Below are 20,738 nucleotides of genomic sequence, written 5' to 3' on the forward strand. Positions count from 1 at the left end.
AGTGCACAGCCTATGTATGTATATATATATATATATATATATATATATATATATATATATATATATATATATATATATATATATATATATATATATATATATATATATATATATGTGTGTGTGTGTGTGTGTGTGTGTGTGTGTGTGTGTGTGTGTGTGTGTGTGTGTGTGTGTGTGTGTGTGTGTGTGTGTGTGTGTGTGTGTGTGTGTGTTTAACCACATGACCGGCTTCCGACGCATCACACACGTACACTTTTTTACACTTTAACGCTTCTAATGATAACGCCTTAAAAGAAAAAGCGAGCGAAAATGCACCATCATCATGTCGTCACGGCAGAAAAACTTGTAGGCCGCAGCAGTTACCAGTGCGTACTGGTGCGTAGCAGCACTGAACGTTGCGGCCCACAAAAATCGTTCCGCTCATAAGTGACGTCATTTCGTACGGCCCCGCTCGGCCCGAGCTCAACTGAGTGTCTAAATGAGTTTATTCAAAGCCCTTGTCCTTTGTTACAGTTAGCGTGGCACGTACATCTTATACTTTGTTGAAAACAATGTGGTCTTCGACCCGCCGGAATGGCATTGCGCTGCTATAAGCCCGAGAGCGCGGGATGAAATTCCAGGCGCGGCGGCCGCATTTCGATGGCGGCTTGGCGGGGTATAGCGTATTGAGTGCACGTTAATGAACCACATGGTGGTTTGAGTTGAAGCCGGTGTGCCTCACTCTGGCGTGCCTGATAATAATATCGTGGGTTTGGTACGTGAAACCCCAGAATCTTTTTCTTTTATGTGGTCTTCGATTCGCCGTTGTAGAGTACTTTATATAGGCCGCCCCTGGTTATGACTCGCGTGGTGCGTCGATACAATTAGCTGACCACTCGCATACGTACAAGCATCCCGCACCGTCAGTGTGATAAAATGGCAGCGGGCGATATATATAGCGTCGGTGATACCCCGTACACATTCCGCGTTCACTGGTGAGCAGCCACAAATTACTTCGCCATGCATCCGAACAACAGGCCAACCGGGTCTCACGTTCACCATCCCGATGTAAGGAGGAAACGACAATGAATGATGCGGCGTCAGACACGGGGAGCCATTCGCCCGAAAGATTACTAGTATTCAGAGTGTTCTAAACTTGCTAAATGCGGCTCTCTTAATCGGTGGTACGCGAACGTCGGATCTGAGGTCGAGCCACGCACTAACTGTGTCTCTCCTGTTTATTAATCATGTGAACACACACCTCCACTCATTCCCCTCTGCAGCCCATGCATCCCATCTCCCTCTCCCCTTTCCACACAAGGACAGAGACAGACAAATACACGATTAAAATTATGGGGTTTAACGTGCCAAAACCACTTTCTGATTATGAGGCACGCCGTAGTGGAGGACTCCGCAAATTTCGACCACCTGGGGATCTTTAACGTGCACCTAAATCTAAGTACACGGGTGTTTTCGCATTTCGCCTCCATCGAAATGTGTCCGCCATGGCCGGGATTCGATCCCGCGACCTCGTGCTCAGCAGCCTGACACCATAGCCACTGAGCAACCACGGCGGGTGAAAATACACGATCCGTGACGGGAGGAAGTACCTCGTTCTGTGCTTTGGAACCACGCGCGAGACACGCATTGACAAAAAAGCCCCGTAAGGCCGCCGTCCGGCCGCTCTGTGCCGGACAGCGGCTTCTCCTGCAGCGACGTGAACGCCGAGCCGCGCTCTGGAATGCGCCGCCGACGGCCGGCCTCGTTTCACCGCCCATTATTCGGCACCACGCCGCCACGCCACGTACGGGCCTGCCGATCTCGCTTTCCCTCCCCGACGCTGCTTGGTCGGGGGCCACGCTCCGCTGTTGTTGCGGGGCTCGATTCCACGCCGCTCTCAGTTGTCGGCCGCCGTCAAGCGTCGGAGACGGCCGCCGCTCGTTGTTTGACCGGCTCGGGCGAAAGAAGCAAGTCCCTTCCCCCTCCCCCTCCCCCCACACACCCTCCTCCTCCCTTGTCCGGTCCTAATTGGCCGCGGTGGCACATCATCATCGAGGGCTGCTGGAATGGAGTGGTGGCTCGGCATTTTGCTTTTAACGGGGTGCGTGTTGCGTCGGCTGCCTGTAAGCGCCGCTGACGAGCCGAGTACTCGGCGTCCATTTAGATCTTATTAAGTTTTTCTTTTCTCTCTCCCTCTTCTTTTTACTCTTTCCTTGTCGGAATTGAGAGGGGGACCAGCGACTGCATCAGCGGAGGCAGTGTGAGTGGAAGTAGGAGAGTGCTCGCTGTGAAGGTGAAGCTGGCCCTTTAGGGAACAGTATGAAAAAAAAGAAAGAAAAGAAGAAAGAAAAAAACAACGGTAAGAAAGATTGGGGTCGCGCGGAGAAGAGGCCGGTAAACTTTCATGTAATGTCGAGGCCTTTCGTCGTAGGTTATGGGGAGCCGAAAGACGCATATGTACAATAATGGCGATCCACGCGTCCAATTTGTTTTTCCTAACGGGGTGCACGAGCCGCGTGTTCCTTTGGCGCGCGCACTGAATCGCGTCACGGTATGCGCCCTGTCGAGAACAGGAGAGAATAAACATTTTTATGAGGTAAATGCAGCTTTGGAGAGGCGTCCTCATTCCGGAATGCCTTGAGCTCGGGCCGCGTCCTGGGCCCTCGCAATCAGAGAGCCTTGGCCAGCTCCGACCTCGAGAACAGGAGCACCAAACTCCGCGTATGAAATTCAGCAGCCTCACGCAAGCGTAAGCGAGCGTGAAAAAAAAAAATTTACGAGGGTGGTTGTAATTGTTCCGCTTTGTCGGTGCGCGCGAGAAAAGCATAGTTGTAGAAGACTTTAACAGTAAGCGTTCAAAGCGGATCTTGTGTTACTATGCGCGGAGTCCATCACGCATTGCATTCTTCCTGTGACACACGAAGCAATACTGCTGTGTTGTTCCTGAATCAAATCAGGCGAACGCAGGCCTTTTGCACGACGCTTCGACGTAATTCGCGCTTACCAAGTGAATAGAGCGCCAATGCTTGAAACGTACACGGTGACATAATTTCAGTCACCTTGATAGACAAGTCGGTTTTAGAACTTCCCACAAAATGTTGCCAAATTTTCTTCTTCTTTTTTTAAAGGTACCACAGCGCGTTATTCGCGTCGCGCCCCCCGACTGCGCCGCGCACTCGTTCGCACGCATTGTTCGTTCCAGGCGATGTAATTAAATGCTTGCCGAGTGCAACACCCCCCCCCCCCCCTACACACACAAACGAACTAGCGGCGTCCTGCGCCAGCTCATCACCATTCCAACGATTGTCGCGCGACGCAACGACGCCGGCGTCCTGTTTTCACACGACGCGGACCGCGACGGCCGTGCGCGGAAAAGATCGAGCGGGCATTAGCGGAACGAACCCCGTGATTCAGCACCACCGCGAGCTAGTCGCATATTCCTCGCCTTGCATTCGCAACACACAGGCGGCGAAAGCCGCGGGATACCGGACGTGAGCAGCATGGATACAGCATCGTGTCTTGCATGGCGTGCACACGAGCGCGCAATAGCTTCTCGATATCCATTTTTGCGAAGCATACCTTCGCTTTATTCTTTTTTTCTTTACCACACATCTTACCACATATCACGTTGTACTTAAATAAATGCGTGCAGACCTTCTTTGTAAGTAGGCTGTATAAGTGGCTCGCGGAACGTATAGACGCACCTTTACTATATAGGTGCGAACCCCAGCCGTTCTGTCTCGGCCGGTTGAGCAGCTTTGTTCTAATAGCCCATTCTTCGGGTGTGAGGAAAGAACGGGCCGTGCCGGCTGGGCGTGTGAAACTTTGCTCCGCATTCCATTCAGAAAACGTGGCGACCGTATGCCGCGTACTACATAGCAGGCTCGACGGCGACCTTGAGAATGTCGTAGGAAGAGAAGCATCTGTCTCAGCTATTGGAACATTGCCGTTTCTGCAGTTGAAAGAAATGAAGAGGTGCTTGCTTCGACGAAAGTCGGGTATATGTTGCCTTAAACGGACACTATAAAAGAAAATATGAAGTCGAGCTATAGATCATCAGACTATTCGCCCAGAAGTCTATCGTCGTTTTCTATGCGTCAATATATGAATTTATTTGCATGAGGAATTGCGGTTCCTCAAATCGAACCGCGCGTGCCGAAGCGGTGCACTTGACGTCATCTTCCACGTGACCACCCTCCATGCCGTTGTTATGTCTTTGTAGAGTCTTTATTGAGCTATGTATACGAATCGTACTGATTGGCAGGCGCAGGTGTTCAGCTTGCGTGAGTCGCTCTGCGGCTTTGCTTGTGTTCAGGTTACCGGTTACGGTCACGTGAGCCTCCCTCCACGGCCGCAGCCGGCAGCGTTGCAGCCTCGGCCGTTGTAAACAGAGAAAAGCGATGCCGCTCGCAGTGGTGGGTCGCGGCCGCTCTCTGTGCGTCAGAGGTGCTGACGTCATACGTAAGAGGTACCACAGTCGACAACAGATGGCGCCATTTCGATTTCCTATTCACGTCATTTTCTCGCTCACAAACGTTCTGTTTTCGTTACGAATGAAGAACTAATTGTTAGGGAAGCCTAATCTTTCAATCTAGCTCCACTTAATGCTTGTCTTAAGTGTCCCTTTAACAACGTGCTCATATCAGGCATAGCGCTTCAGATGGCGCGCTAAAAGAAATAAATGAGGAAACAGACGCAGAAGGCAACGGTTTGAGCCGAGATTCGTTCGCTGAGTAGCGCTGTCATCCGATAAAGGAAAGCCAGAGGTAGTTTTGATCGCTGTTTAAGAACCATGAATTGGCTGCGGATGCGGCAAGGAAAAGTAACAGTTTACAGATGCCGTCTTTCGACCCCTCAAAAGTTATTTTTCATGTACAATATCTTCTCCTATACAGTGCCCAGCTACGGAATGTGTGCGTTGTGACTGGAGCAAACAAAACTAGTTTGGTTCGAAAATAAAATAATCTCTGTGTGTTTGTGTGTGTGCGTGTGTGTGTGCGTGAGAGAGAGAGAGAGAGAGAGAGTGCACAAGAAGCAGGTGTGGCTATAGTAAAAGTGCCCAATCAGGGCATCACTAAATTACTTCTGTCTGGCAAAGTATTATTTCGAAACTGTTTTATTTCATTTGACATAAAAGGGTTGAATACTAACATGTCACTATTACGAAACCTTCCTCCTTTTGCGGTGCGCACCGATACATCACCGCCGGGACGTCACTGTGACGTCACTGATCTTAAAATATTTTATCGTATTTATGAAGTTTTGGCGCGCGCAGACACACACTGTTACGACTTTGCACCGCTGCACCACTATTACGACTTTGTGGTCCCGTAGCGCTCGTCACCCGTTTCGTGACAGAGCGTTGGTAGCGAAAACTCCGAGCCAGGCGTCGATGAGAATAACAAAAGGGACTTTATACACTATATACAGATCATTATACAGGACATGAACGGATCGGCGCTGGGGCCAAGATCTCACAGCAAACGCGACTGTTCCCGCACGGCGACGTCCGGCGAAAACGCGTGACACATCTCACCCCAGTCGAGAGCGGCACTCAGCTCCCGGTGGGTCGGCGGATCCGGTTTTCGAGCAAGCGGCCGCCTCGCAGCTTTACACTCCCCGAGAACCATTGTCACTCAAACGGCCCAATACAAAGTCAGCACTCGACGGTCGTCCGAGAGGTCCAACCAGCGACCGCGCTGGCCATACGGTTCAAAGTTCGCGCGCGCGGTGACCTCCAGGCAAAAGGAGGTGCGGCGCCGGGCTGTCTGGCACTTGCTGACACGTTTGAACATGCTGCCCGCCGATGCTTCTCCGCAGGACACCGCTGCCTGACGGCTCAGCATCTTGACTTGTCAAGGGAGAATTTGGGCGCTCGCAGGATAAATTCTGCATCTTGCAGATTCGGAATCCGGGCTTGTGGTAATGGCACAACACACACACACACACACACACACACACACACACACACACACACACACACACACACACACACACACACACACACACACACACACGCACACACCACAGACACTGTTCTCAAAGCTTTCAACGTTGAGCTCATTTTAGAACTCATCGTTGTCCTCCTAATTTGCCGGTAAACGCTTTATTAGAGGCGCGCAAACGCTACTTGTGACGTCATGGGGAACTGGTCACGTAACTTTCAGGCCGGCGCCGCCACTAGTCCCTCGTTAAGTCATACTGTAGCGCGAAGGCACAATCACAAAGAGGGCCTTCGCGTTACAATATATGCGGTTAAGATATAAATACCAGCTAGCCTATAACAGTATTTCCTCCTGCACTAGTCTCTCACGTTAGCTCTTTCATGGCCGGCCTACCAAGTTTCATCCAACGCTGAGTGTGGCCGGTTTTGTAATGAAAAAATGTAGCCTACTACTACAGATTGGATTTGTCGCCCCGCTCTGTCCTGCAGACTGCCCCGAAACGCTGCGTATACGCCAACGCTTATTTAGTGTAAGCAGAGCCTCGCGCAAACCTGGGCGATCCGGGACGGAAAACTGAAAAAAAAAAGAAAAAAAAAGAACGTCCGCAGCTTAATTTAATATTCAGCTCTAATGTCTTCTTCGATGTCCTCTTCCCCCTTAGTGGGCCTTTAAGATTTTTCGTTTCGCAACCATAGGCTGACCGGCGCATTTGCTGTCCCATACATTTCGCAATAACGATACACTATAGAGTTTCTATACTTCGCTGAAAGATTAGAACGTTGTTTGTCTCGCTGAGCTCAGCCGTCGCCATTGCTTTCACGTCCGGCAAAGCCAATTGTTTTTCCTTTTCCCTCGCCGCTTCCCTCCCTCTCTCTCTCTCTCTCTCTCTTTCTCTCTCTCTACTGATGGCGTATTCGCTGGCACCACGCGCAGTCGGATCGCAGTTTCACCTTGCGTGCGCGGCTTTAGATAGCATCGCTTGTTTGCCATTGCTGCCGCGCGCGCGCCAAGAGCTGCAGAAGACGTCTGCGCTCTTCTTGGCTTGTTCTTGTGCAAGATGCTTTTCTAACGAAACTAAAGTCACGCGCGCGCGCGTGCGATAGTGTTCTTCGGGCAAGTGTTGTTTTGCCGCGTATACGCGCGATGCATGCGCCGCGCTTTTCCGACGAATAAAAAAAAAAATATGAGGAAGCCCATATAGGCGACGAAGTGAAAGTAACTTCGCCGTTTTCTTCGTTTGTGTACGTATACCTCGCATACCAAGTAGGACGCTTTCATTGCTCCCCCACATTTGCGTGGTGAGCCAATGCGAAAGTGAGAAAACCACGGTTTGCCTTTCAAGGCCGGTTATTTTCCTCGCGCGTGCTCTGAAATAATAATAATGAAAAAGTTCCACGGAGGGAATTCTTCAATGCGAGAACTGTTCAGCAAACAGCTGTGAGGTATATAGGGGCGGATTGGCACGCTGACAGGAGTTATACGTGTTCCCTTTCATAGTGGCGGCGTCGGTATATATACGTAACATGTGGTGCGCCGAACTGCAGCACAACACACGCGGATGCGATGCCTAAACGTCCACTGCCGTATCCCTCGGGCCTAAATGCCTTGGCAGAGCGTGCGGAAACGGTCAGTTTGTGGCGCGAATGTCGCTTTTATCGGCGGGGACGACCTCTGAGGGCGGTGCCAACTGGATTGCTGGCCGCGAGAGCTTGTTGGATATGACAAGCGCCCTTCGGAAATAAGATGCCTTCGGCGTTCTACACGAATACGTTCTGCTTATCCGATGTGCTTGAAACTGGTGCATGTTGGGAAATGCGGAAATTCTTGGGCCGCTGGCAAGAGCGCTGTATGTGGCACGACCTTGCTTGCATAGTAGGTGTAGATATGTATAGATGATGCGTTTATACGTTCACCTAACTTTCGGGCCAGGCTCTGGAACATTTGGTATTCACTTATATTGAAGCATTAGTTGTGGTTGAGTTTGTGTAAGAACGCTTTATTTTATTGTAGCTGCGGAGTCGCAGCGATATTTAATTGTATCTACGTCCAGAAGTCTTGAGAACGGCAGCAGACGATAGACGGGTTGAGTGCGTCCCTTTCTCGGTGGCCAGGTTAAGTAAAATTTGGCAAAAAAAAAAAAACACCTTTTCGGTGAGCTAGTTGTTGTACACTGCAGCGACGTCCGTTATTTCCCCACTTTTATTTTTCCTTTCGCCACAAGAGATTGTGAACGCATAGTTCAACGTAGGTCACGTTGTTTACTATATGCATACTAATGACCGTCTGTACGCGTACTGCCAAACGCAACAGTGGTGCACGTGGACGCAACGTGGTGGCCAAGCGAAGTGTTTCTGCTGTCGTTGCCCAAGGATTCGTTCTGCACCAATGCCAGACAACGACGGCTGGTGCGTTCCATAGTAAATGTCCTGTCGCGGATATAAGTTGTTCTGCCATGGTCATCTGGTATGCCCCATTTACGTAGCTCCTATAGGCGAGTAAACAATAAAAACTATTTGTTGAGGGCCGCCTGAAACCTTTACAGAATGTCTGGCATCAGGGAAAACCTGGAAAACCTTGATTTTTTTTTTGGATTAGTCGTTGCTGGAAAATTCAGGGGGAAAAAAACTAAGAATTTTCACCCTGGTTGCTTTGAATCAGGAAAATTGTTACCTACAATTGCTGCTGGTATATTATGCCAGATTGAGGCAAGCTAAGGTCTCAACTACCCCCCCCCCCCTCCCCCTTCCTTCTGCGCAATCCGCATATAATCGTGCCTTGCTGGTTTTGTGAACCTGAGCCTGCAGCTGTGTGGTTGGAATATCGTGAAACACCTAATTCAGTCAAATCTGACAGTGCACCTCATATGATCTACAGCTTGCTGGTTAGCGGTTATTTAAAAATACGGGCTGTCATAGTAACTTGGCGAGCTCTTAACCACAAGCTTTTTCTTCCGCCTAAACCTCCGGGATCGTAGAATGGCTAGGGATTTTTAAAGACAGTCAGGGAAAACCTCAGACGACCAGGGAATTCGAAGGTGCCAAATGGAGCGGACACCCTAAGTGACACCTATAGAACAGTGGTAGCTGGCGTGCTGACGAAGACGATGTTAATCACGAAGAGAACGAAGAAGACACGACCTGTCGTGCACATCGAGCGCGAGGGAATGAATCCGAGAAAAAAAAAGAAGGGAAAAAAATCACCAAAAAAAGAACGTCATGCTTGTCCCATATGCAATAATCTCATAGGAACTGTTGTTTGATATGGGTTCTTATATGATAATGTGAGATTGCTGGATACATGCATTTTTGTTTGTTTGTTTGTTTGTTTGTTTACTGCGAAGGAAACACGGCCATGACTCGTCGCGGTGGCTTAGCGGCTATGGCATGCCATTGCTAAGTACGAGATTGTGGGATCGATTTCTGGCTACGGCGGCCGCATTTTGACGGGGGCGAAATGCAAGAACGCTAGTGTGTACCCTGCATTGGATGCACGTTAAACATTCCCAGGTGGTCAAAATTCATCCGGAGTCTATACGGCGTGCCCTGTACAATCATCTCGTGTTTCTGGCACGCAAAACTCTCGAATTTAATTGAAAAATTCTTTAAACATGACGATCACACGCGCGTTGGCGATAGCTGCGACAGAGCCAACGAAATATGGCTCAAGGATCCTGTCGCCGCAGAACAAATATAATGAAAAAAAAAATGAAACAACAGCGGCTTTTACCGCACCGGAGGAGACAGCCGGAAAAATATATATATAACAGTCGACTTTGGTGTCGATTCTACTCCGTTATGTACGTGTTTCGTTTTACGTTGATGCGCGGCCACTGCACAAAGGAAGGTGCACCCAAACGTAAAAGGGGCGGGTCTCGCGATCCGCAAGCAGGACGAGCCGGGGCTCCCGATTCGGGCCGCTGAATCTCTCGCCGCCCGCGGCTGCCTCTCCGTTCTCCCGAGGCTCACCTTTGGGGCAGCGCTGATGACGAGCGCGGCTTCTGTGTACACGTCACACGCTTCGATTCTGGCCGAAATCAGTGGCTTTGTTTGTTTGTTTGTTTGTTTGTTTGTTTGTTTGTTTGTTTGTTTGTTTGTTTGTTTGTTTGTTTGTTTACCTCCTAGTTCCTGTCTTCTTTACGCGTCAGATGTGTCACGATGAAGGTCGGTCGAGCGCGGAAAAAGGAATTTTGATCGGAGATTATGGGGTGCCCCTCGCAACCTGCCAGAAACGGAGCGCGGTCACGGTATACATCGTCGCTGAGAGATGTTCTGAACACTCGACCCGCCGTAGTCGCCACGGTCGAACTCTGTTCCATATAGGAAAGTAAACAACAACGACAACAAAAAGCTTTAGTTTTTTTTTCCCCCTGACAACTGCTTATTATTCTTCGCATTCAAGTGCGTCGGCACGCAAAGTTTGACGTTCTCCAGCGTATTGTAGCGTGGCAGCCTGTGTGAAGACCCCCCTGCAAGAGAGCATACATACATTATCGGCACCGGGGACGCCGGAAGTAATTGCTAAAAAATTGCAAGTATAAGTATGACGGCGGAAGGACGGGGATCCATCCGGCATGCGCTCTCCTGGCACAAAGTTGGGGCTGGTTCGATCGTTCCACAAGATTCGAAAGCAGTTGCCCGCTATAGGGAGACGTTTATTTGCATCTTAGAAGGGTGATGGTTTGGGCTAGTTGGTTCGCCATTTTAGATTGTGTGGTACAGCGCTTGTCCTCGTTTTTTTTCTCGCGTCCCTTGTCCCTGCTTCGCGCTGTACCACACAATCGAAGTTTATTTGCAAGCGCATGAAATATTCGCAGTGACAAAACACGGCAGGCACGATGATATGATCGCCGGTGTCGTTGCCTGCGTCCCTTCGCTGATTACGTTCACGTTGTTGCTCGCTACCAGGCGTTTCCGGTTATAGCCCGGCGAAATATTTGGTGTTGTGGTAGCTGTGCACTAAAAAAGCCAGCACAAGTCGTAGGAAAACAACAACAAAGAACGCGAAGAAGGGCAGATATTTACAATTGACTTTTTTTTTTCGTAAGAGCAGTCGTAAGAGCAGTTTTTGAATGGTCGCGCACGCCTTCGCTATTTATTTTATTTATAAATAAATAAAATACTGTTATGTTCGACATCACGACTGGCTGATTCCTGCGCTTAAGAACAGTTTAAGCGCAATATTATTGCGTGCGCGCGCGCGCGTGTGTGTGTGTATGTGTGTGTGTGGATACGGGGACTAGAGCCTGTATCCACAAAAAAATCTCTTACTCTAACATCGTTCTTAAGAGACAGTTCCTGCCAATCCTGGTATTGGGCATGCTATCGTCGTAGGCGGTCGGCCAACGGCAGGGAGTACTTACGAGTGAGAAGCTTTGTGAATTCGGCCACAGATTTTTTACAGACAATGCAGTTCTTATGGAAGCTTGCAGCTCTTGACATGTGCTAAATCTCGAAGTGTTCGGATTGTCAGTTGCCCGGTAACGAAGCCACGATGTTTGTGTACCTTCAACGCCTTCAGACGGGCAGTCGAGTTCATTCACCGCACTGTCATATTGAGAACGCATTCCAACATGCCCTGCAGGACGACACCGCCTGACGTTGTGCTCGTCTCTCTCTCTCTCCTCCTCGCAGCCCGCAGCTGATCCGATCGAGCAGCGGAGAGTCGCCCGACCAGGGTTACCTGCCCAACAAAATCCGCATGGTCCAGCTCAAGCGGCGGGGGACGGCTCCTCTTGGCTTCTCCATACGAGGAGGTGAGGGGTTGTGGATGCGCACGCGCGCGTGTATGCATGAATGCGTCACCTTAAGTCATATTTAGCGGGAACACCGAAGCGCCTGCAACCGTTGGGCACACTATACCATGAATATGAGTATTGTACTCCCTATAGTGCAATGTTTATTAATGTGAACAATGTTCATTCGTTTACTTGTCTTCGCATGTTCGCAATGATCCACGGCTGATTTTTACACAGGGCCACTGTTATTATTTTGTATGCCTTGCAGCACAGAGTTTCCTACAAAAGTTACATTAGAGGGAACCCTTGCACTAGAGTCTATACCAGGGAACTGCAAGCACGACGATTCAGCCAGCATGAATAGTGATAATCAGTATATGGATTCGGCCAAAGTTTGCCTTTTGTCTTTAAGAGGCCTTGTAACTTTTAACGCGACAGCGTTAAGGAGCTCGTGTCGCAGAAAAGCCGGTGTCGTCGGCGTTGGCCGTGAGCGATAAAACCCAGCAGGCACTTTTTAAATTGATATTATAAGTGGTGTCCAAAACAAGGCAACAATGACGTGTTTCCGGCGCCTGCAATCGCTTCCGGCGCTTGCAGTACGCAAAGGCGTTGCCTTCGAGATGCGCTTCCACTACTCCAAGGGAACTGTCTGAATGAGGTAGGTGAGAAGTGGATATGGACACCACTTATTCAACAGTATATTGCGTTAAAAATGCAACAATTCGAATTTATTATGCGCGGTCGCAGACAATTATTACATTGGCGCGATCAGCAAAGTATGTGACGGCGTGGAAATTTAAAGCGATAATAAGTGTAATAAATGACGCCACAGGAACGCGCAGAGTGAAAGCCACAAGCACGACTTTTACTATCCACCACTCTCGAGGTATCTGAATAATCGCAGTGCCAGAGTCCCCTCTGGTGACTAACTATCTGTAGGAAGTTTTATGGTTTGCACAGTCACTGCTGCATATCACTGCATGTCACTGGAGCATATCCCATATAGTTTCCAATCCTGCGTGTAACCAGAAGTGACGTAGTCTGTAGGAAGGCCAAAACTCCATACCACTGAACAGCGACGCCGGCGTGCTTTGCCTTGGGATCGTTTGTATTTCGACAGATGACGCCACGTCAGGCGTTACTCCGTTCAGCAGCGCTACTGGGCCATTACACTCGCCGAGCATTTCAAAGGAAGGAGGAAGTGTACAGATTTCGTCGCTGAACATAACAGCCGTTTAAAAAAAAAAAAAGCAGTTCTAATGACGGCGAAAGCAGGACGAAGCGGTCCCGCTATGCGTATAGTAAGCGAAGCTTATGACAACCATTAGCGTCATCAACGCTCGTTTGTGATGCAATCGAAAGCACTTTATGCGCACGCCCACTTCCGCACATGCGCGGGACTAATAGTCATTCCCTTTAATTTCGATGCCCAGCTCTTTTTTATTTTCCTCGATTCGCGAGTCAGTGTGCGGGGCATTCCACGGAGGAAGACGACATGACTCACGCATATCTCAGTGCCTTCGGATGGGCACCGGAAAAAACAAAATAAAAGAAGAAGCATTTGCTTTCACGGCCTTGCAAGGAGACTCGCCAACGACGAGGATGACGAAGCCAATGCTCTTTGCACACACTGAGGGAGTCCGCACTCGTCGTCGTTCCAGCTTTGTCGTCTCAAGCGGCCCTCGCGAGGTCGTGCCATCGTCAAACAGCGCGAGAGCGGTTGCGGAGAAAGGGGGAGGGAGAGGTGGGGGGCGAGCCCATTTCGCGTGAAACGGGTAGCGTGACGCATCTATGGGAAAACCGAACTGAAGAGAATACAGGGAAGTCTGTAAGCAACGAAAGACCGCGCAGCGTCGAAGAGATCGGGGCAGAATTTTGCTGCATTGTTTTTAATCTTACACGGCACGCAGGGAAGGAAATAAAGAAAAGAGACACGTCTATGGCCCACGTTCTGTATTTTCCAGCTTTCCAATATTTGCGTTAGCCGTTGTGGGCTTCCCGCCGTAAAGTAAAGCAGGTATAAGTCTATGACAAATATTCAAGTCGCAGCGAAAGGGAGTGAAAATAGCAAAGTATGCATCGAGCTATATACGTATTTTCTTCCGATTGCTTTTCTTTATCGCCGTCCTTCTAATAGACTAACTGAAAGCTATCTGCAAAAGGTATACATTAAGCAAACACTCCTTGAGACTGGAGACTTTTTACAAATTATATTTACAAGGGGTAACTGCAGCGCTGGCCAGTTCAGCCGACAGCTAGAGAGCCAGAGAGCGTTCGTCGTCTTTGTCGGGGCACCCGCATGCATCGGCCACAAGAAACACGCAATATGCATGTATCAATATTTATGTGGCATTAGATGAGAAGGGACAGTAATGCGCACATTAGTTACACGTGCTCTCTTCTTCCTTGTTACGACGGCGCTGATATTGAAAGAAAGTTAATGCTGACCATATATTCCTCTAGCATCGTGTACGCTTGTACGGACGATTGCAGAAAAGTTACGCGTTTCAACAGATATTCTAACCCGTTCTAATTATAACCCGTTCGTTGACGTGCAAGTTCACTGTTACTAGAAAACACACGGCACAATGGTCCTTGCAGCCTGCTAGACTTAGTGGAAGCACTTCCGTGGCTACTGCGACTAATCTGTTATAAGCAAAAGCCTGAAAAGAAAAAAAAAAGCGCCGGAAAGATTGTATGCTATTTTTAATGTGTACAGTCTCTTCTCCTACATTTTATTAAAAGAACGTTTGCAGAAAGCAGGGAATGCAGGCTATCCGCGTAAAGGTGACACTTACTATACAACTTGCGATATCAGCTTGAGGTCTCTTTCGCGCACTTTATACCACTGACGTATACGTGTTCCTGCTCGTCAGTCGCCCCTCCAGTTGCACGTTGGCGTATACTTGTGATACCAAGGCGTATGCAGATATTATTCACGCTTTAGTGGTGCTTCTGTTTGCTGTGGCACGGAATTGTGGTGACATTTAGCTTGCATGCACTCTGCTATAATGATAGGTAGTCATTGCATCGGACATGTCGGTGCACACAGTTGCTTCTTTTTCTGCCTTTTCTTTTTTTTTTTGTTACGCGATTAGACATATGACATACAAAAGGCGAACCAATGCACGAACCAATGCAGACATCAAGTATAACTTGCCATCGCAAGCAAAATTTTGCGTCATTAGACATATCGGAAGTACGTATGACGCACAAGTGCGCCCATTATAATTGCTATCGCAAGCTGGGCGAAGGCACGATAGCTGAGACCATGGAGAACGAGATGGATGGATGGATGGAAAAACTTTGTTGACAGTCCTGAGATACGCAATTGGCCGCAGGAAATGCGAGGTGCCCTGGTAGCCCGCTCCTTGCTTGCTATATAGCGTCTTGCAAATGAAGCGTTATACGTGCGAACCAAATGTCGAGAGTGAATTAGCGCATACAGGAACAGGGACGAAATCGGGGGCGCTAAGGAAACGACAGACCTGTCATAACCATCGCACCTGTATGTTTAACAAATGTGCACGAAACAACCTAGCAAACGTTTGTTGGATTTCCGTCCCCCTTTCCCTTTCCCCAGTGTAGGGTAGCCAACCGGGCTCAGTCCTGGTTAACCTCCCTGCCTTTCTTTTATCATTTTCTCTCTCTCTCTTTTGTTGGATTTAATTATGCGCAGTACTTCCCCGCGCAGTTGTAGCCACGAGAAAGTGAATGTTTGGACGCCTGCTATTCTTCGAAAGAGAGAGCAAGTTGTAAGAGAGAGAGAGAGAGAGAGCACACAGAAAGAAGGGTACGGATAAATAGCACTTTACGGATAAAATTTCATGTGCGACGAGCAGGCACAGCCTTCCTCGTTTTTTGGTTCACGTCGATATCAACCGCAGGTCATTCGACATTTTCAACCCTTTTTAGACACGCTGACATTCGTAGAAGGAACGCGTTACTCGTAAGTGCTTAGAGACAATCTCGAAACGCTCCGCGAACGGGACAACACAAGAACGTCGGTCGGCGTATCAGACGCGCCGACTCCGGAGATGATCGAGGAAAAACCCGACAGTCTTTGGCATCGAGATGCTGTGCACTTTTCCGCGTAGCTGGAGAGCCGAAACTATATACGCGATCGCGCATCCCGAATCGCAACAACATGAAGATCTAAACGCTAAGTATAAAAAAAAAAATATCAGGAAACAAGCGGCGAACAAAATCGAAGCAAACTGAGGCGTGTCGAGGAAGCAACACGAAGAAGACGACGAGGAACGTGGAGGTCGGTCGCGTCGAACGGCTCCCTACGGTCTTGCTCGCGACCTCTTCAAGGGCGGGAGGTATACGTCGCTGGCACGGCAGTGACCACAACCGATCGAGGCACAGCGCCAGCTGGGGCCGCGCGAGCGAGCTGATGCGCTGCTCGCCGAAGCTGCCGTCGTCGATGCCCTTTGAGAAAACGAGTTTGGCCCGCTTTTTTTCGGTTTTCTCCTCCCTCTCGCCGCACGTCAGGGAAGAAGAGTCACCCGCGAGAGCGCACGGCGGCGGCAGCCTGCAGGCGGGAAGAGCCGAACCCCCTTCTCTTCAGCGCGATATCGTCCGAGATATAGGAGAACGGCTGCAGTGTTTCGGATCGGCATCAACCGCGCACGCCCAGTCCTGTGAGGCATAGATGCAAGGCACCCAGCGGACCTGCTACGTGCCGTCGACGACAGTGTGTTCCTGGGACGAGCGAATCCTGTGCTCGAGAAAGCAACAGTTGGCCCTCGACGGGGCGAGGTTGTTTCGGTTCCGCGTTGGCCTGCGGCGCGCCCACGTGGTCTCGTGCCGACTTCCGGCTGAACCTTTTACGCCGTCTCTTCGCTGGAACAGATAACGCGAATGTAGTGTAGTGTAGTCTGTGCAGTTGCGGCGGTGGCGGGTATCGGCCGCGCACGGGGCCCGTATGTCCGTCTTCAGGCGCGTCGAAGGATGGCCCCCCGACGGCGTCGCGTTAGTTCGCGTTGCCTGCTGTGGCGCCAGTGCGGGGTGTTGTTGCCATCGGGGCCAACAGCAGCAGCAGCAGCAGGGTGTCGAGAAGTCGCCGCCGCGTGTGTGTCGGATAGCGATGAAGAAGAGTGCAACGAAGCCCTCAAACCCGACCTCCTCGTCGTGCCTTTCAGGTCGTGAACACGGCACCGGAGTTTTCGTGTCCCAGGTGTCCGGCGGCTCGGAGGCGCACCACAAGGGGCTCAGGGTGAGTCTCGCTACAGTTCTTATGCATGTGCGCCGCATATTTGAGTTGCATGGTATTTAACGTACTTGATTGATTTAGTAAGCGATGAACACCTGAAGGAGAGTGTGGGGGTACCGTCGGATATTTGTTATGTACTTTCTGTTACAGCGCCTATATAACCAGTCGATAGCCTTTTGCGTGGTCTACATGGTTTGATGAGGTGTAATGAATACAACAGAGCGAGCGTTTACAAAGCCGCCAGTTTGTATCAGCGCGGACATAAAACGGAATCTGCTCTCAACGCTTTGCCCGCTGGCTGCTTTTGCAAGCTTGCTCCGGCGTTACGTACTCGGGGTCCGTAGCGTGGGCAACGTGCGACCGTATATAAAGGACGCGTATTCGTCGTTCAAATTTCTACCCGGACGCGCCATTACAGACTTTCAAGCGCATAAACTAACGTTCTACCGAGGATATAAGTGATATCATCAATGTTCGTTGGATCGCACATATTTCCGAACCGCAGGATAACGGCAATTCTTCGCGGAGCTTTGTTTGATAACGACAATTAAGGATTTCAGTCACATCGAGCCAGGCGAACCGAACCTTCGATGCTTTAAAGCAGTCTTCTTTGTTTGTTTGGATTTTTGTTTTTGTTGCTGGTGGCGGTGGTGGCGTTCTTTTTTCTTTTTTCATCTCAGCACTCGCTATGCTGCTTGTGCTACGTATAGAAACAACGGCAACACAGGGAAGAATAAGCGCTCAACGGTTCACCGAGCGCATTATTACGCGTCCTGTTTCTAAAACAACACCAACCAAAGCGACCATCTTTTGTTTCGACTCTTTTCTCGTCGCGAAGGGCTTTTCCGCACTCCTACTCTGGAGTACGCCGGTCTCGCGTGAGCCGCTTAAATAGTACGAGCGTGTTCTCATGCAAGCACGCACGCTGCAGCTATACGCACGGAGATCCAAGCGAAGCCGAGCAAAAAACGGGAAAAAGACGGTCGCGAGCTTCCGCGCTTCTCGCTGAGCGTCGAACTCTCGGCCCTAAGAAACTGCGAGCTTATGTAGGCGCCAAACATGCTCTCCCCTTTTCCCACGACGGCGACAGCAGTGCGCTTTTTGTTTCGGAAGTTGGCAATTTGGCGGCCGAACGGAGAACAGAAAGAAAAAAAAAAGCACAGAAAACAAAACTAGTAGGAGGGGGGGGGGTCGGAGAGGGGGTAGCCGTGCGAACGTGCCGAACCGAATCTGCGAGCTTGCGAAGACATTCCGCTCGGCTGTCCGTGTTTGTGTGTATGTATGTGCCTATAGTATAGCGTGGAGCAGCGGACCCTATATAGCTGCTCGCTCCTCGGGGTATTATGTTTGGCTGGCGGACTCCTTCGGTTAATGACCCGTCAATAGCTATTTCTTCACTTCAACTCTGCCTCCTTCCATTCCTTTCCTCAGCCCTAAAGCAGGCTTGTAGTAATGCTCGTATGCTCATACGCTTCTATAGACCGAGAAAATGCGTATACATGAATGGTTGTCTTTTCGGGGTAAACGCAGCGTGGCTGCCCACTTTGGGAAAACTGTCGAAGGAAAGAGATGACATACTTGCGAACTTTCCAGGGATAAATATAGAGCTTCCCCACTGGTCTACGACGCGCGTATGCGGACAACTCGACAAAATAGCGGTGTCGCAAACCGAGCGTTTTGCTCGTAGCATTATAATGGACGAAGCCCGCGTCGAAAACCCGTCTGTTTGTTTCCGTAACCGCTTGGGAACAAGAATCGATGCGCTGCTAATGAAGAACAGCAACTTTGTACAGATGGTCACGTGACGCTTCAATCGCTGCCTCTAAATATCCGTGTATAGCACATACTTTCCCGGCGCAGCACCGCGGAATCCCAAGCCAAACACCAAATACGCGTTCAGGTTGTGTGTGCGACGATCGAGCATAATAGGCTATCCGGGCTTCGGCCTGGATCACGTGGAATAGAGGCGATTATGGCGAGTATATTGCCGACCATGGAGCTCGCAGTGAATTTCACTTCGAACAGCGGGACAAGCTTACTGTGCAGGGGCGTAGCCAGGGGGGGGGCTTATGGGGCTTCAGCCCCCCCCCCGAAATTTTTTCGGGCTGTCATGTGCCGCCGACCAAAACAACTCCCGGCGCCAGAAATCATGCTCGATTTTGTCTAGAATGTCCTTAATTCACGCTCGAAAAGACATTTTAGCGCGAATATTGCTAAATCGGGCTGGATATCGGGGCAACGCCCATGCATAGGGAGTCACATATCGTAACGCAAGGAGCCCCACCGGGCACAACATTTCAAGGGCGTTTTGAAGGCGAGCGGGGTCGTCTCGGCATCTCGCGGAGGCCGCGGAATCTACGGAGCGCTTGGATTTCAATTCTGAAACGTTGTGGCTGTAAAGTTCTCATAACATTTTGATGCGAAAGGTTCATTGACATTTTCAAAGTCGTGCTTTAGATTTTCGATTCCGAAACTTTTGGCGTTTAATGCTGTTGTAAACAATTGACGCCAAAGGTGCATCGACTTTTCTAAAGTCGTACATCGGGCCATACAACGAGACAAGCCAAATCAACATACTATCAGACAAGTTTACAAAGCAAGCAGTGAGGTCGGATGAGACAAAGCGTTCTGGTGGTTCATTTGTGCCATCAGGTCACAGAAAAGAATATAAACATTTTTTTTTTCACCTGCGCCAAAGCATCCATGTCAAGACACTAAAGCCACCATTGTAACTAAGTTCTTATTTATTTTTCTACCTAGACTTTTATTCGCGAGGATATATTGAGCCTCTTTCTCCTTTCTTTTTCATTCTTTTTTTTTTGTTCTCGCAACCCGCGGGCTGCCGATCCAGCCGGAGCGCATGCGTTTTTCTCGTGGTGCATCGATAACCGCGCGGCGCACTTGGATGCGCGTTCCTTTTTCTCTGGCCGACTGCATTTTCGCCTGGCAGAGTTTGGGACGCTTTCTGGCTAGCAGACGAGAAAAACAATGCATAGTCGCTCGCCGCCAGCACTGCGGGGACTCGATGGATTGCAACGCGTTCGCTTGAGCGCAACCTCTCCGGAAAATTTTGTCTCGCCGGTGTAGGATACCGAGCAGTACGCGTATGGTTTTCTGTGGACCAAGCTTCACACGTTTTCTTCGATAATCGTTCGGTAGCCCCACTAGGTGCCCAAAGTAGGCATTCGATTGTAGCCGACATGCTTTCCTTTGCATTATACTATTTCGCCGCCCCCCGCCCACACAAAAAAAGAAGACATTATTGCGGCGCAGCGAATTTTCGCATGGTGAAAGTTCGATTTTCTTACTGCTTTTGCGGAAAGTAATGGGCGACGAGACTCTTCAGTTGCCGAATACTATTCTATTATTGCGATAGCAGCTCTATGAAGACTCCAGGCGCATTCCTGTCGTTGCCCTAATGTTCCGTATAAATTGTTCCGCCAGGGGCGATAACATCGTGACAGCGCGCCGCATGCTCTATGTGCGAGTGAAAGCGTGCGGGGGGGAAGGGGAGGTGGTGAGCCGACGATGGTGGCTGAGTCTTGTGTGCGCAAGGGAGAAAAGTGGGGAGGAAGCGCGCCGCCTTCCGTCGCACGCAATACATTTTGGGAGTGGAGGGAGGGGGGTGGTGCTGTGATTTGTAAATCTGTGGTTGCGCAACATGCTCATTTGCCTTGTTTGACGCATTATATACAGTGACTTTTTCTTAGGTACGTAGATTTATTGGTGACTTATGCGTATATTTCAATATCTTGTTGCGAGGTTTTGTGCATATGCGCAGTGAACATTGTTTCCAGTGACAATTTTTTGCCCTGTATCAAGCTGTATCTTCACATTTGTGTATTCCATTGTATCTTCGCAT

General features: G+C 49.7%; 1 protein-coding gene across 5 annotated transcripts in view; it reads left to right on the forward strand.

The window, feature by feature from the left end:
- LOC135902931 (harmonin-like) overlaps positions 1-20,738 on the forward strand; it is a 179,010-nt gene that overhangs the window by 77,193 nt on the left and 81,079 nt on the right. The window contains exons 2-3 of one of the 5 annotated variants that reach the window (XM_070535803.1): positions 11,555-11,676; positions 16,806-16,879. In XM_070535803.1, coding sequence (XP_070391904.1) covers positions 11,555-11,676; positions 16,806-16,879 — 196 coding nt within the window. Of the gene's footprint in view, positions 1-11,554; positions 11,677-16,526; positions 16,880-20,738 lie in introns of those variants that run through there. The other 4 variants (XM_070535805.1, XM_070535804.1, XM_070535802.1 and 1 more) reach the window with 4 other exon arrangements.

Source organism: Dermacentor albipictus, chromosome 3, assembly GCF_038994185.2.
Source record: "Dermacentor albipictus isolate Rhodes 1998 colony chromosome 3, USDA_Dalb.pri_finalv2, whole genome shotgun sequence".
NCBI classification, from domain to species: Eukaryota; Metazoa; Arthropoda; class Arachnida; order Ixodida; family Ixodidae; genus Dermacentor; species Dermacentor albipictus.